Source organism: Salminus brasiliensis, chromosome 13, assembly GCF_030463535.1.
Source record: "Salminus brasiliensis chromosome 13, fSalBra1.hap2, whole genome shotgun sequence".
In the NCBI taxonomy this organism is placed as follows: domain Eukaryota; kingdom Metazoa; phylum Chordata; class Actinopteri; order Characiformes; family Bryconidae; genus Salminus; species Salminus brasiliensis.
In genome coordinates, this window is record NC_132890.1 from 25,385,607 (window position 1) to 25,402,239 (window position 16,633).

At 42.0% G+C, this 16,633-nt stretch overlaps 1 protein-coding gene across 1 annotated transcript; it reads left to right on the plus strand.

Annotated features, from left to right (window-relative positions):
* The first annotated feature begins 1,019 nt into the window (after nucleotides 1–1,019).
* LOC140575218 (HHIP-like protein 1) lies at nucleotides 1,020–16,003 on the plus strand. Its single transcript, XM_072695440.1, has 9 exons — nucleotides 1,020–1,328; nucleotides 5,595–6,241; nucleotides 6,999–7,142; nucleotides 11,830–12,158; nucleotides 13,146–13,272; nucleotides 13,571–13,716; nucleotides 14,337–14,418; nucleotides 14,769–14,851; nucleotides 14,967–16,003. Exons 1-9 carry the CDS (start codon nucleotides 1,020–1,022, stop codon nucleotides 16,001–16,003), a joined length of 2,904 nt encoding a protein of 967 aa, XP_072551541.1.
* Nucleotides 16,004–16,633: the final 630 nt, after the last annotated feature.

Consider the following 16,633-nt stretch of genomic DNA (forward strand, 5'->3'; position numbering starts at 1 on the left):
ATTATGCCCCCTTCAGCTATTTTGTCCTGAAATGCCTTGTCTTAACAGCAAGTCATGCAGGCAACCAACAACGGTGGAGTTAAGCTGTTCATACCAGCTGTGAGCAACAGAGCACAGCAAGCTGAGCACAGTTTAGGACGAATGAGTTGAGTCGCATGGCTGGAGGCTCAAAGCAGAGTTTTTTGGGGGGACCCCCATCTGACAGTCTCTTACAGTAACTGCATCCCTTTTTTAGGCACAATGTAATCCTCTGATTTATCCACCAAGAGTTGAAAAACGCAGATGACTGCACTATGGTGTAGATCAGCAACTTTTAGTCCATTCCATGATTCTGTTGCATCATTCTGGACACATCTACCATACCTTTCTATTTATTTATAGCCCTCTAATATCCAATCAAATATTTTAATTCTGAGACATTGCACAGAAATGATAATAAAATCTGATGTGATGAGATTTTATTATAGTTTAATACATAAACTAAAATATTGATATATTATATAATATTTAAATATTATATATAATATTTAAATATTATATATATATAATGTGAAGAGCTACACGTTCTAGCTCTAGACAAATCAAAGGCGTCCAGCAAATGGGGGAGGGTGGCTACAAGTTTGTGATGAGGCCAGACACAGAGGAAAGGAATGCCTCTGCCCGAGAAAGGGTAGAAAGAGTGAAAGGAGGAAGGAGAGGAGGAGACATGGGTAGAGAGGAGGAGGAGGGAGCAGATGTTGCATGTGTGTGTGTGTGTCCCGTGTGTACGCGTGGCTGTGGTTCAGACTGTTGAATGAGAGGGCCTTGTGCAGCTTCAGTCTGGTTGCTTGCTTTCTCTCCAGTGGAGCACATGTCCAACAAGAGTGTGTGTGCACACGTGTGAAAGCGTTGACAACCGGCCAAGGCACCCCGCAGCTTGCTGAGCGGCCGGGGCAGAACACACACCAAAAGGCATTCGTTATAGTCGGTAAAAGCCCCCTTTGTCGCCAGGGACGCTTGCTTTACTTTTCTTTACTGCAATGAGTTTCTGGAGGCTCTGGAGAGCCTGGCGTCTCCATTCCCTCTGCCAGCTTCTCCTGCTGCTGCTGCTGGTGCTGCTGCTGTGGCTGAGCCCCCAGCAGGTAGATGCCCACCCACAATGCTTAGACTACAAGCCTCCGTTCCAGCCTCAGGAGCCGCTGGTCTTCTGTAAGGAGTATGCCAAGTTTGGCTGCTGCGACTTGGACAGGGACAACCAGATTTCCCAGCAATTCTACCACATTATGGAATACTTTGATCACTCCGGATACATGGCCTGTGGGAAGTACATCCGAAGCATTCTGTGCCAGGTAAGAAGCCTTGGAACCAGCCTGTCAGTGCTGTCATTAAACAGAAGCACATGACTGCTCATGCTGGATTTTTTTGGCACCAAGTGATTTGAGTGTTGAGTCCAGTGGGTTGGTCCTCCTAAAGCAAAAGCTGTGCCATGTGTAAAGATACTGAGGTTTTAGGAGATGAGTTCAGCCAAAGACTTTTACCAAATATTAAAATACTTATTAATACTGTTCTTATAGTCATATGCCCAAAAATAATGGCATGTTAAATGCGTGTTATGCTCTTATTTTATTGCATGCCAATAGCAATAGCTTGATACCTTGTGTGTTTCACTCGAGGTGATGTTTACAATGAAGAGGTTACATCATATAAGTATGAGGGAGGTGCCTATGTGTGCTGCTCAAATGGTGGAACATTTCAGGTCATGGTTTTCGTATTAGGTTGACCAATCAGGACGTTGGTCTTTATCTTATACACACTGGAAGGAATGTTCTTGGTTATGCATTATCTTGCTTAAGCATACGATAAAGGGCATGGTCACCTAAAAGTCTAAAAGACTAAATATGCCTTGCTTTGTCTACTCAGGCAGAACAAGACTGGGTCAAACTAATTTGCTGCACAAGGACAGTTAATATCTTAATTCTAAGGTATGCACGACTGATATGTGATTCATGATATTGTTTATAGAGAAGTCAGGCTCTTGGCAAATAAATGCATGAACATTTAGAACCAAAGTGTATCATTATGTGAAACCACAAGCTTTCTGTGAACATTGAGTCATGGCTGTCTCATACCTACACTGCCTTGGAAAGTTTAGATCCAAACTATATAGGACCAAAATGACTATTGCAATGGCACATGTTAATTAGCTTTACTTTACTCCTAGACTTATCTGGTGTTGAATGCCCTGAAACTAGATTGTGTGGTTGGGCAAGGGAAAGCCTGCATCCCTCCACCACTTGGAAAGGAAGCTTTGCTCAATGATAGCCTTTGTTTGGACATCTATCTCAGCTACAGAGAGCTGCTTGTGGACCTGGGGAGAAGAAAAACATCCTTTTCCCTTCCAATCAGGGACAGGATATTCCATATTCCCAGAGAGAGATTGTGGCACCGAGCAAAAGAAATAATTAAATACATGAATTACAAAAAAAATCAAAAGTGAAATAGGACATAGACATCAAGAAAAACTGGAACAGTGAATATGCTCTAATGAGATAGCAGCTATGAGTTAATAATGGATTTGAGCAACTGGGGCAGTGTTGAATTCCATATCCCTACTATCTTCTGCAAGATGCTGAAAATTTCTCAGATAACTTTTACCAAGGTCTCAGACCTGGATTAGCTTGTATGGACTAAAGCTCCTCAGGATGATAACTCCTCAAACCTTGGCCCAGCAATAAGCAGCAATAGCAGTTGCCTAGCTCTGATCATTTACATAATGGATCCCCACAAAGCAGGCTATAAGAAGTGTTTTTTAAGGAACTGTTTCCTCGGGTCATAATTTGCAGTTAACAGGAATGTGGAACCAAGACAATTATCTGAAAGAGCAAGAAAAGCTAATCAAAACAGTTGACTGCAGAGGACCTTTCAGTTTAGCAGACTCTGGTGTGGTGATGCACTGCTCTACTGTGCAACAATACCTACACAGATTTGACCTTAATGGACATTAACAAACAATTATATAATGTATAACAAACAAGTATACAAGCAAGTATATAATGAATGAATAAGAATGAATAAGAATATAAATTATTTTTTAATAAAATAGTTATTAGTAGTTATTATATAGTAATTATATAGTGTTATTAGTTATTATATAGTACATGTTAAAACATTGTTTACTGTTTTTGTTATTCCTGTTTAGCCTGCAGCAGTATAGTCCCATCCACTCACCCTGAAGTTATACTGTAAGTAGCACTTCAGCCTGGACTGCTTTTTAAATGAGGCGTAACCTAGGCAGCAAATTAGAAGAGGCTCTTTGAATAATCTTGAATAATATTCTTACAGCAATCTCATAATAGGAAGTACTTGATATTGAGTAGATTTAATATGCGTTCACTTGCCAATACATCATTTCTGCAGATGCCAGGCCAGTGTGTAGAGGCAACTATACATACGTCACTGTGGTGGGCCGGTATACTCTGTGTCAGTCAACAGAAAGTAGCTGATGGGTTTTAGAGCCCCAGTGGAATGCGCCAAATGGGGTGCCTGAGTGTTTGGGGCAAGAACCATCTGTTTTCAATCTGAGCTGAAGCCAAGTGGATTCTGACAGATCAGAAATCTCAATTACCTCCAGAGCTTCTCAATTACAGACTGTCTGTGAAATCTAAACACACAAGATAGAAAGAAAAGAGAGAGAGGGACCTGTGGAGGTTAAAACTGAAGAAAAAAAACAGGGGAATAAACAGAGAGATTGAAGAGAACACAGTATTGAGAAGTCGGAGATGGGCCGTTGATTAGATGATTGTCTGGTCTCTCAGATAGCACTGAAGGCCATTTTAAAACAGTGGTGTTAGTTGAAATGAGGGCAATGCTCTGGTTTCATCGCCCTTCAAGTGCCTCTTTCTGTTTATTCCAGCTAACTGAATTACAGAGCTGTAGAACAATGGATTTGGAAAAGAAGGGGGTCAGAAAGTATATAGTTGCTTTGTGGAAAACGTTGTGGAAACTTTACATTCTTTCACCAAGGTTTTAGCTCTTACGTTTTTCCACATGAAATCAAGGTGTCATTTATTCCTCAGCAGAACCTCAGCAGCTCAACTAGTCTGACTGTGAAAACAGGCCAAACACTACTACCGTCTGGCAGATCTTTGAGCAGAAAAGTCATTCAGTTCAGTCCAGTTCTTTAACACTTCTTCCCTCTTCAATATTTTCACCCAAATGTACTAAGGCCAAGACATTACATAACTCCCCATATGAGTTGTGGCTCAACAAGCGCCAGACGTTTATGTACACCTCAAATAAGCCTCTTAATGGGTTCATGTTTAGTTTGAATTGTGTTCAGAAGAAAGCAGACCAGCATTATTCCACTATAAACTGGCCATGTATCAAACTGTTTAAAATACTGCCAACTTGGGCACCAGCACATCCAAACTGCTTCAATTTTCTTTTATTTGTACAAAGTCATTATAGTAGTCATTTGGGATGATTTCCGGCCTGGGCAGCAGATGTACTGAGACTGTCGCGGAGAACAGCCCAGTGTAAATGGGTGTAGAGTTGTGGTTGAGAGGTAATAAAGGCTTGGACCAGCCAAAGTGCCCAAGAGCTGCTGTATTTTTAGCCCCAAATATCCTTCACCAGCTGCTGGACTAAATGCTGGGAACTTGACTTGAAAGAGAACGTGCAGAATAGCACGTTTACTGAAGGAAGGAGGGAGAAAAAAAAGCTTTCAGAGAGAGAGAGAGAGAGAGAGAGCGTGCGAGAGAGAAAAAGTGAATGTATTTTATATATATCAAAGGCATCATAATCTGTATTAAGAGGTGGAAATGTTCTCCAGAAATTCAGTGGATTCTGCCCACCTGTGTGTCTAAAGCCAAATGCCAAGGTGGCGATGTTGTGACAGACCCTGTCCTTTCAAAGGGGTTATGCTTACAAAGTGGTCTCGAGCGTGTCTCCTGGAGAGCTACATCGCTGCAGGTTTCAACTTAACCCAAATCTAACATACCTCTTTCAGCTAATCAAGAACTAACCAAGAAGTTCCTGACTTTCTGAGTTCTATCATATGGGGTGGATAAAAAGATAAGAAGGGTCTTCGAGGGTCTTAGAGTTGGAGGCCACTGTTTTATGCCAATTTATGGGTTCTTCCTACAGCCTTAACCTTATGTATGTGGAGGTTATGTAAACTTCTTATGTCATTTTCTTTATAGGTTCTTTATAGAACGAATACGTGCACCTTTATCCTTTATCCTTTAGAATACGGCTCTCCAGGAGCAGGGTTGGAAACAACTAAAGAGCTATAACGTGTGGATAAAATGTGGTAAAAGGTGCAAAAAGGCTTTTTAGACAATAGACGAATCATGTTTCGTTCCTGAAAGGTCCTGGAGATGAAAGGTTCTTTAAAGAACTATTTTTTCATGAGATGTGTGAGTCTGAAGAACATATTTAAATTGTCAGTATGTACTTTTCCCCTTGAACTGTACATCCAAGCCTTATTTCAAACACAAGTTGTTATGTGGATGACATTAAAATTGCAACCGATGTCATGAAAGTCTTATATGTGGGCGCCATGCAGTCTTACGAATGCTGCCCCACATTAAAATAGCCAATGTTCTCTCCTGCAGGAATGTTCTCCGTATGCAGCTCACCTGTACGATGCTGAGGACGCCAACACCCCCATGCGGGAGCTCCCTGGACTGTGTCGCGGCTACTGCAACGATTTCTGGCATCAGTGTCGGTATAGCCTCAGCCTGCTGACCAACAACAACATCACTGAAACAATTGAGGAAAACCGAGAAAAGTTCTGCGACTACCTGGAACTAAAAGATCCAGAATACTGCTATCCAAATGTCCTGGCCAGTGATGAGCTGAACGCAAACCTGGGTAACGTTCAAGCTGATCCTAAAGGCTGCCTTCAGCTTTGTCTACAGGAGGTAGCTAATGGTCTTCGTAACCCTGTAGCGATGATACATGCAGACGATGGCACACACCGGTTCTTTGTAGCAGAGCAGCTGGGGTACGTGTGGGTATACCTGTCGAATGGCTCCAGGGTTGACAGGCCCTTCCTGAACCTTACCAAGGCTGTGCTGACCTCACCCTGGGCTGGGGATGAGAGAGGCTTTCTCTGTATTGCTCTTCACCCCAGGTTCAGTGTGGTAAAGAAGGCCTACGTCTATTACTCAGTGTCCGTCAACAAACAGGAGAGGATAAGGATCAGCGAGTTTACTCTGTCCGACATGGACATGAACATGCTGGATCACTCTTCCGAGAGGTGAGCTTGTGGGATTTTGCCATTTATTAACATGAAGAAAAGTACAAAAATGGGGTACCTAAATGATGCAAAAGTCTAAGCTAAGCCCAAGAGAGCATATCTGGCCCTCTACCCTCTCCCATCAATCAGGGCAGTTCTAGACTTTGCGGGACATCAGAGTTAGAATTTCCTTTCAAGAATTTTAAGCTGTCAGTCAATGACGCTGAATTAGCAACAGATCTAAGAGATGCATTTAAGCACATTGGGGTGGTCGTAGCTTTGGTCGTAACTAAATTGAGGAGTAAACTGGGTAAAAAAAAAGATGTCTGCTACTATTGTACATTTTATAGACAACAGAATGTCATGGAGTGTCAGAAGTCCCCTCAAAAGTCAATTTGAGGTTAGACCTGCTTAAAACCTGCCATGGTACCATATGTAATTATATAGGCATACAGTTTGCCTGGTGCTAATTGTTTAACATTAGCCCTGTAGCTTCAGTGCAAAACTAAAGAAGTAGACCTTTGACACCCAACGTATCTTGTTACTAATGAAGGTACTGTATCTACACCCAGCGCAAGGCATGCCATGATGCTCATTGCTATCTTACACCCCGTCAACAGTCTATTTAAATGCATTCTGCCTATGTCGTTCAAATAGCAACGGTGCTTGCGAAAGCAGGGTCTTTGGTGTTTTTGTTAGGTGTTTATTCAGTCAAGGATAAGCTGCTTTCTTACTGTTGATAGCAATTCAATGATAAAGTGTTTGTTTTGGGTAACAGGACACTTTTGGAAGTTGTGGAACCAGCATCAAACCACAATGGAGGCCAGCTGCTGTTTGGATTGGACGGATACCTTTACATCTTTATAGGAGATGGAGGCAGAGCAGGAGATCCATTTGGCCAGTTTGGGAATTCTCAAAATAAGTAGGTAAAACTATCTTCAACAGCTGTAGAAAAGACCAACTTTTCTAATGAATAAATAAACAAAGAAAAACATGTGGGCTGAGACAGTCACGCTAATAAACAGTGTTTTAGACTCATAGTCCTACACAGATCTATGCGTGACCAATGCTCATTAGTCAAATTAGGCTTAAATGGCTGTCAAAAAGTAGAGAGGACAGTGCCTAATGTCTTAGAAAATGAGTCGGCTGGTTGATGATGACCTTAGATAATGAGTGGAACTGGAGTTTAAGCAGCTCCATCCATTTTAATAGCATCAGCCACATCCTTCTGTGTGTACCATATTGTTGTGTGTCGCACAAAAACTGTATCTCCAAAATAGTAACTTTACATGAGTAGGAACAAGCCTTCTTAACTTCCAATTGAAGCAAATGTAAAATGCTCCCTTTAGAGCATTTCTATTAGTCTATTCATCATGAAATTAGAACACAACATAAAAACTGCCAGATTCAAAGTATGTCAAAAAAAAGAAGCATACCATTGGCACAAAAATAAGCTATGTATTACTCTAGCTGGTTGGCTTCTATGGCATTTTGAAAACATTTACCCTTAGGAACCAGCGTAGGTTCACTCAGACAGAGGCTCAGCATCAAAATATTAGCATTGGCTGTATTACCTCACCTTTCCTTTCTGGCAGGGACAAACCTAGCAGCGCCCAGCGAATCTACAGAGGGGCACAGTGCCACTCTGAAACTCACAACAGCTCACAGTTCTGACTTAACAGTTCAGACGTAGAAGTAGGCCCTCCATACCCACACATTATAGGCTATGGCTTTAGAGCCTTAGTGCCAGGATAGAGAAGTAAATGACCAGCCCACTGGATGAAGTCCAGGACTGTTATATGGAGACTACATGTTAAATGTCTCATTGTGGCGCACAGTGACTGCTTCAAGGATACAACAAGGTATTGAAGTCACAATGTGCTCCTATGGAAAGATATAGCTAGAGATCCTAGAAGTCCTAGAGATTCATTTTCTATGGCTTATTACAGTGCATGATGTGCAAAAGGGGAAATTCATTAAATAATAAGTAATAATTTCTTACAAATTATATATATATACTATATTAACCATGTTTACATGACTTGACCCCAGCCCATTCATGGTTCTTTCAAAGGTCTGTGATTTAAAAAAAAAAAGTATATAAGGTATTACTGTCTTAATACAGTAAATATACTGTAAGTCCACCCGCCGTCATAGTTTTGCCAAAGCAAAAAGGGGGTCTTTGTCATTTTTGAGGTAATTCACATGCACAACTGGTCAAAAGTTTCAGGACACCCTCTAATTTTCCAGTTTTTATTGGCATTTAAGCACTTCAAGTCCAGTGAATAACCTAAAATGGCGAGTCTACTGGCCTCAAATTGTTTAAAGGTAAGCTAAGTAAACTGTCATGGTCTCTGAGGAAATAAAATAAATAAAATAAACTAAAAACTGAAAACTAATGTACATTATTTTAAAAAAGGAGCATTTGAGTCATTGGTTAACAACATACAGCTGGTCTGTAGCAATGGAAGTAAATTAAGCTTTGAAAATTGATGCAAACAATTTGTATGAAAGCAATGTTGGAACAGCACTCTCTACCGCAGCATTTACACAAGATTGCACATTCAGACTGCTCTCATCACATCTGGAAAAGGACACTTATAACTTATAAGTGTAGCCTTTTCCTTTAGAGAGAAATAAGGCCAGAGTGTGGCGAGTACAGTTTCCTACACCATCGAAAGACTCGTGGAAACTGGAGAAAACTAAAGAGGTCTGGTACAGGAAGAGGTCTGACAGACTCAAATCCATCATAGTATCAGAAGACCAGTTTAAGATTGCTTGTGTGAAAGGCAGCTCACGTGACAACATCTTGTAGCACAGCTGAACACTAGACTAAGTCTGAGTTTCAACTGAGAAAAGAAGTTGGAGCTGCAGGTTTGGCAGGAGGAGTGGCAGTAAGAAAATCATTGCTAAGATGGGAAAACAAAAAAGCATGCTTGCTTGGGCCGTGCAAAACTGCCAGTGGACTACTGACAAAACTGGCGATGTTCTAAAACTTTTGACCATTAGTGTATACTGCAGTAAAGGAAAACATTTGTGGTTGTAAATCATGTGAACCTTATTCCTGTGTCTCAGGTTATTGTCTTGCTGCATCTAGAGATTTTTGTAGGTATTTGAATGTGAGCCCTTAAGATGCTCCAGTTCACTTAAGAATCCATCCTGCCGTGTCTGGTTGTGGTCAGCGTAGGTCATTCCCCAGCTTTTTTATGACAGCAGCAACCGCACTGATAACAGGAACAGTAAAAGCCTGTACGGCTAGAGGAAAGGTCAATAAGAACACAACAGCATACAGTGATGTGAAAACGTTTTCACGCCAGATGTACCAGGCCTTCCAAAGATTCTACCTTCGACTCATCAGTCCACAGAATATTACCCCAAAATTCTAGATGCTTTTTGGCAAACCCATGGATGCCACTGTTGTCCAGTGCCTTTCCTTTTGTAGAATCGTGTACATTGTCGATGCATTGTCGTGCATTGGTGAATTTTTGGTAGGCCGGCCACTCTTGGGAAGGTTCACCACTGTTCCAAGTGTTCTCCTTTTGTGGATAATGACTCTCACTGTGGTTAGCTGGAGCCCCAGAGTCTTAGCAATGGCTTTGTAACTCTTTCCAGACTGGTAGATTTCATTTGTATTCAATCTGTAGCTGCATCATGTGCTCCCTTTTGAGACCTTCGAGCCTACCTCACATTGCCAAAAAGGTTCTATTTAAGTGCTGTTTAGATTCAACAAGTCTGTCAGTAATCATGCCTGAGTGTGGTTAAGCCATGGGTAGACTACAGAACTTTGATTATAAAATGACTGGGTATCTCACACTTCCTGACTGAGGTTTGCTGATTTTTACAATAATGCCCTTGCGCACACTAAACGACTAGTGATCATCAATGACCTGACTTTAACCAGTTGCTGGACCAAATCAAACATGCCCCAAAACGTGTGTGCTTCGCGTTACCTAGGAGATGCAGATTCATGCCACCATTTGCACTGACCCAAAACGAAAGACAGGTAAAAATGCCTTAGGGTGAGGTTGTGGATGGGAGGATGGAGTTAGCATGGTCTAAACAGACTGAACATGGAGTTGGAGATGAGTAGCACAGCACATATTGGAGGCTACCCTACTTGCACTTGCAAACCTGCCTCCGAACCCCAATCGTTACAGCATCCCTCACACACAGAGATGTATAGAAAGGAAGTAGAAGTCTTCTACTACTGTACTTAAGTGATAAAATGCTGTATCTGTATCTACTGGAGTATTATTGTTTTCTCGTACGTCCACTTTTTTCACTACATATTTTGGATGAGTTTAATACTTTTCTCTGTTACATTTTTAATGTGCTGCATCGTTACTCCTTTTATGAAGCCGCCTCAACATTAAGCAGATCAAACACTTCAAGCCGCTGCTAGAGTGAGAACACTAACACTAAAGCTTTGTTAGTTTATTTAGAGATTGAAAGAACCACCAGAAGAAACACCATCTTCACCACCTTCAAATACTCGTATGTGGCCTAATGGCCTGAGATCTTTTAGCTGTAGTTTAGTTTACCGAGAGTTAAGCTCAGTATTTTAAGCTGCTCTCCTCACATGTGAAATACTTGTATGTGGCAGGTTGAGTAAATTCTGTTTAGTCTTTCTTTTGGGCAAGTTTGTTTAGAGAAATAATTGAAGACTCCATGTTCAAGTACTCTGTCTTGTAGATTCCTGTCCTTGTACTACAGCCAAAGGAATTCAAACTTTTGATGGCTTTCTGTAATGACTACATAACACAATACTTGTACCTTTACTTGCAATACTTTTAGTACTACTCAAGTCTGGGTGTCTAGTACTTTATACATGTCTGCTCACACACTCCGAATACTGGAACATCTGCAGACTACAGCCAACCAGCTCAGACTCTGCGAATCAGGGCTAAAATTGCATAGTGTAACCTTGACTTCAGTGAAATTGAACCCAGTTCATCTTCAATAAAAGTTCAATTGTGTTTACTGGTGTTGCCTTTGTCTTGGATGATCTGAAACCTTTAATTGTGTAAAAATTGCATGCTGTGTGTTTTTCTCCCTTTCACAAACCATCACTGCGTGGTCATTCCCCCTAGGCTACTTCCCTATGGGTGTTCACTTCAGTGAAATTGAACCCAGTTCATCTTCAATAAATGTTCAATTGTGTTTACTTGAGTTGCCTTTGTCTTGGATAATCTGAAACCTTTAATTGTGTAAAAATTGAAGAAATTTGGAAGGTGGAAAATACTTTTTAACCTGGCAGAAATTTGACATTTTACTCTTTTGTAATTTGTGTCCTGATCACGACATTTGGTTCTGGGCACAGGCATGGAATGCCATTTGTTTTTATAAGTATAAACAACTGAAAAAAGAAAAGGCAAGATACAAGTTTGAGAGGCCTCTTCAGAGAGTGCACTCATACCATGGTTAATATTGACATAGGGCATTGTGGGCTGTAAGCAAGCATGTGTGATGAGCGAGTGAAAGAGAGAAGGGAGAGAGAGGTGCGATTTGAATAATTTCAATGCTAAAGCTCGCAACCATTGTATTTCCCTTGCATTCATGGTTCGTCTTTGTATTATAGATGGGTTTTAATGCCTGGTTATGTTTTGCAGGTCTACTCTACTAGGAAAAGTTCTACGAGTTGATGTGAATGACAATGAAGACAGTGTGCCCTACTCCATTCCACCGGATAACCCTTTCATCGCAGAGAAAGACGCAAGGCCAGAGGTCTACGCCTATGGAGTCAGAAACATGTGGCGGTGCTCCATCGACAGAGGAGATCCAATCACCGGTGTGGGGCGGGGTCGCATGTTCTGTGGTGATGTCGGTCAGAACAAGTTTGAGGAAGTTGACCTCATTGAAAAAGGTGGCAACTATGGATGGAGGGCAAAAGAGGGGTTCTCTTGTTACGACAAGAAACTCTGTCTAAACTCTTCGCTCGGTAAGCCAGCCTTTCCAGCTCTGCTTCTACAGCAGATGTTCTTAACTGTGTGTGTTTGGTGTTTCTGGGTTCTGCTGAGTGAGTTCCAGAGCTTCAGCTGTTCCAGATTTAGTAGCTGAACAGGTACAGGAGCTGTAGCTTGACATGTATACCCTTACGTACCTCCAGTAGAACTATGAGTATTAGAGCTAGCCCTTCAGTACAGTAGAGTACTGTACAGCTCTATGATAATTTCTGCCAGCATTCCCATTGTCACATACTCTAGAGACGTGTAGTGTTGACTTTAGAGTTACTTTCTCAATGCTGTTAGTGTTAGAAAGTAACAGTGACCGGTATTGATGATGATTTTAATTAGTTTAGGTTCCACCCACACCCCTCTCACCTTTCCCATTGGCTGCTGTCAACACCTATTTGCATGCTGGGTGTGTCTTTCTCCCTCTCACTAACCATCACTGTGTGGTCATTCCCCCTAGGCTACTTCCCTATGGGTGTTCATATAAGCAAGGTACCACTTTCCCTGTAGGCTGCATGCAAGTGTCTATCCAGGTGTCACTATTTCAGGGTTAAACCATCAACTTCATTCATTTGAAATCAAAACATTTTTTAATGGTTCAGCATTGCATCAGGACATTATAAGCACCGGCTGTATTTCAAATGCTGTACTTAGACAATATTACACAAACATTATACTATATTCTGTATTTGATACCCCTTAGTTAGTAGCTAATTTCGTGCCTTAGGTCTTCTGTCCAGCTCCTGGAGTCCTAATCAATAGTAAAGGTCACTTGGCTGTATCTACCTACAGTGGATATCACAGGAAAACATAATTCTGGTTGGACAAAATTCCTTGAGCTTTCTTTTTAGATGTGTATTCATTAGTTTCCAGAAACTTTTAGTGCTAAAGAAATCATAACTGCCTAGTTTAGTAAGGCCCTATGTGTCTTGAGTCCACATTAAGATGTTTGCCATCTTTACCCTTTTTCCCAGATGATGTCCTGCCCATTTTCGCTTATCCACATAAGCTGGGGAAATCAGTAACAGGTGGCTACATCTACAGGGGCTGTGAGATGCCAAATCTTAATGGTCTCTACATCTTTGGAGATTTCATGAGCGGGTAGAGTGGCCACATTTACTTTATTACATTTCTTTTTCATTTTCTATAATGATAAACAAATGATGAACTATACATCAAGAGTCCAGCCCTGGAGGGTCAAAGTACACCAAAACTTCAATTAAAATTCAATTCAGCAGTTAATTACCAGATGTCGGTATGTTTAATGAGGGCTTTGTATGGTTAACTCTGGCCTTACAGGACTGAAACTGATGACTCCTGGCAATGTTATGACAATATTGGACCAATCCAGTTGTATGTTGGTCTTAAAATGTTTCTCTTACAACTTTCTGATCCACAGGCGACTCATGTCTCTAAAAGAGGACCCAGACACTGGAAATTGGGACTACACAGAGATTTGCATGGGAAAAGACAAGACCTGCCGCTTTCCCAGGCTAATTAACAGCTACTACAAGTATATTATATCCTTTGGTGAAGACGAGGCAGGTAACCTTGAGAAGTAGCTGTGTGTGTCTAGGTGAAAACCGATTCCTGAACTAAAACCGAATCACTGAATCTGAATCTTTTTGTTTAAGAAGATGTCCCCATACCTACATTACCTCACTTTCTTCCCATACATTAAAATGTCTTAATGAAAATGGCATAATTAATTTTTAATTAGTGCTTTTATTATTGTAGTAAGATGGTAATGACAAGAAAGTAATAGTTAAACAGTCATGATTTAGTGGTAAGCATAGATGACTTCCAAACAGTTGACATGGGTTTGAACCCTAGTCAACACATTCCCTATGGGGGCAGCTATGGCCTAGAGAAGTTTAGAGAAGCAACTTTAGGACCAAAAGGTCAGCGGTTTGATCTCATCTGGCAGGAAGTGGGAACGAGGGGAGTGAAGGAACAGTGCTTTCTTGTTTCTCAACATTTCTTGTTCCACCACATGGCCGTGGTGCTGAGGTGGCTGCCCTGTGCAATGGCAACATAGTGAGATCTTAACTCTTGGACTTCTGGTCCATTAAATATTTACAAGAATCATGCACACATCAACAGCAAACCTCATCATAACTCCTCTTTCATTATGCCTCTTCCTCTGTTTTCTGTCTCTGGTTTAGGTGAGTTGTACTTTCTAGCTACGGGAGTGCCGAGTGCATCCGCCAGAGCAGGAGTGATGTATAAAATAGTGGATCCATCCAGGTACCTACAAACCTACAGCTGTTAGCAGCAACATGCCTTCTGGAACAATAATGCTAATCATGGTGTGCATAATGTGTCACAGTCTTCCTAAGAGCAAGTTTTTTTGCATAAAATGTGATTAGATTTCAGACATGTTCTGCTTTTAGAGGTGTTAATGCTTGTGGGGTGCATACACAACCAATACTCAGAGGACTGGAGCAGTTTTAACCAGCAAGCAGTTTAATATTGCATGATAAGTGCCATCAGCCTCATTTTTATAATGGTGATGTAATAACAAGAGTGTTTGCAAAGCTAACTTTAGCGACTATTGAACAAGTGGCATCTTTGACACAGCTTTTCGTGTCATTTAGGAGAGCACCTCCAGGCAAATGCAGCAAAAAGCCCTCCCCGGTTCAAGTCAAAGGCAAACTGATTCATTTCTACCCTAGGGAGGGTAAGAGATACTGTAAACAAACACAAACCACATCCTCTTCTCATAGGCAACTTTGGTGTTACATGAGTGGTATGAATGCTGCTATGGAATTCATGTGTTGGTCTTTCTTTCCCAGAGTTTGTGATTAACAAGAAGCCCACAACGACTGCTCCTCCAAAAACCAAGGCAACCACTAAACCTGGTTTAACCACAAGTCAAGCCAAAGCAAGAGCCACACGAAAGCCTCCCACCGCAGCTCCAAGGACCCCTACGCAAACACCAAACTCAAGAGCCCATACACCTACTCCAAAGCCCAAGGCATCTAATCCAAAGCCTCAGATTCCAACACCAAAGCCAACCTCCAGACCAGGAACAACAAACCCTGCGGTTCCCAGGAGACTGCAGACACCAGCTGCTACTGTGCATCCACATCTGGGCCAGACCACAACCACAAGGCCAGGATATGTCACCACTTTGCGGATAAAATCAAGCCAGACTCCTGCCCCATCCCACATGACTAGACCCCCAACCACACCTCGCAGGGCCACTCCACCAAACACGTTCCGGCCATCCACCAACAGGCCCCGCGGCCCAAGCAACACCCATCTGGACTGGGCTCACTCAGTGACCACCCCCAGGCCGGTATTCTGGACCACAGCTTCTAAGCCCACCTCAAAGACACAGCAACCCAATTTCACGCTCCCTAAATCTGATGATAAGCCTCAAGAAGTCACAGAGGGCAAGTCTGACCAGCCAGGGGACAACTCCCCTAAAAAGGAGCGAGGCAAGGGCAGGAAAAGAGTGAAAGGGGGCCGGAGAAGATCCAGGGCTGGGCAGGTTAGGCTTGTCAGCGCTGATAACCGTTCGGATCGCGGTCGAGTAGAAATCTTTTTTAAAGGCGAGTGGGGCACAGTGTGTGACGACCTGTTCAACCTTAAAGCGGCAGCTGTTGTCTGTCGGCAGCTAGGCTTCCCCAGAGCCGTTCGCGTGGCCAAGCGGGCCGAAATGGGCCCAGGGGCCAGCAACCTCAGCATCCTGCTGGACGATGTGGAATGTGAGGGGACGGAAAGGACACTACTGCACTGCAAACATGCTAAAATAGGCAAGCATAACTGCTTGCATGAAGAGGACGTTGGGGTTGAGTGCGGCCAAGAGGAGAGCGTTGTTGAGTGACAATTCTGCCAGAGCTGCATTTTTATACACTCTTAAAAATTTAGGTGCTTCCTCAATTCCTTGTGTGATCCCATAATAGAACCACTTTTAGTTCCATAAACCAAAATCCAAAAATGTTTGTATTAGAAATGTGTGAGGGTGAAGAACCTTTTAAACATATAAAGAATCACTCATATATTAACACTTTATGGAACCAAAAGTGGTTCTTCGATGGCATCACTCAAAGAACCGCTTGAAGCACCTATATTTTTAAGAGTGTAACTGGAAAATCTGAGGCAATGACAGAATAAGAAGAGCACCAATCAATGCTATTTCTGACTCTTCTGCTTTGTTAATCAATGATGACATAATTCAGCACCATCCGTCTCTATTTTGCTGGAAGCTGTTGGCTTCAGGGCTTCAGTTTTCAGCAATTTAAAGGGACAAAGTTAGATAGTATTACTGAGGAAGAGCAGTAATCCAGTTGTAATGCTGTTGATAGATCACAGTTCTAGGGGAGACGTTGATCGTCTCGGACTAAGACAACGCTCACATGTCTTGGGCTTTAGTGAACCTCAAGCAAAATTGCTTTTTCAGAAAAATCAGTTTATTAAGTTTGCAAAATGTTTGAACTTTCAGTGTTGTCTTTTG

What these genes read in the sequence shown, in the direction of transcription:
- LOC140575218 (XM_072695440.1), top strand. Translation starts at nt 1,020, where the DNA reads ATGAGTTTCTGGAGGCTCTGGAGAGCCTGGCGTCTCCATTCCCTCTGC. An exon ending in TCCGAAGCATTCTGTGCCAG is followed by an intron (nt 1,329 to 5,594) that starts GTAAGAAGCCTT and finishes TCTCTCCTGCAG; the next exon opens with GAATGTTCTCCGTATGCAGC. An exon ending in TTTGGGAATTCTCAAAATAA is followed by an intron (nt 7,143 to 11,829) that starts GTAGGTAAAACT and finishes TATGTTTTGCAG; the next exon opens with GTCTACTCTACTAGGAAAAG.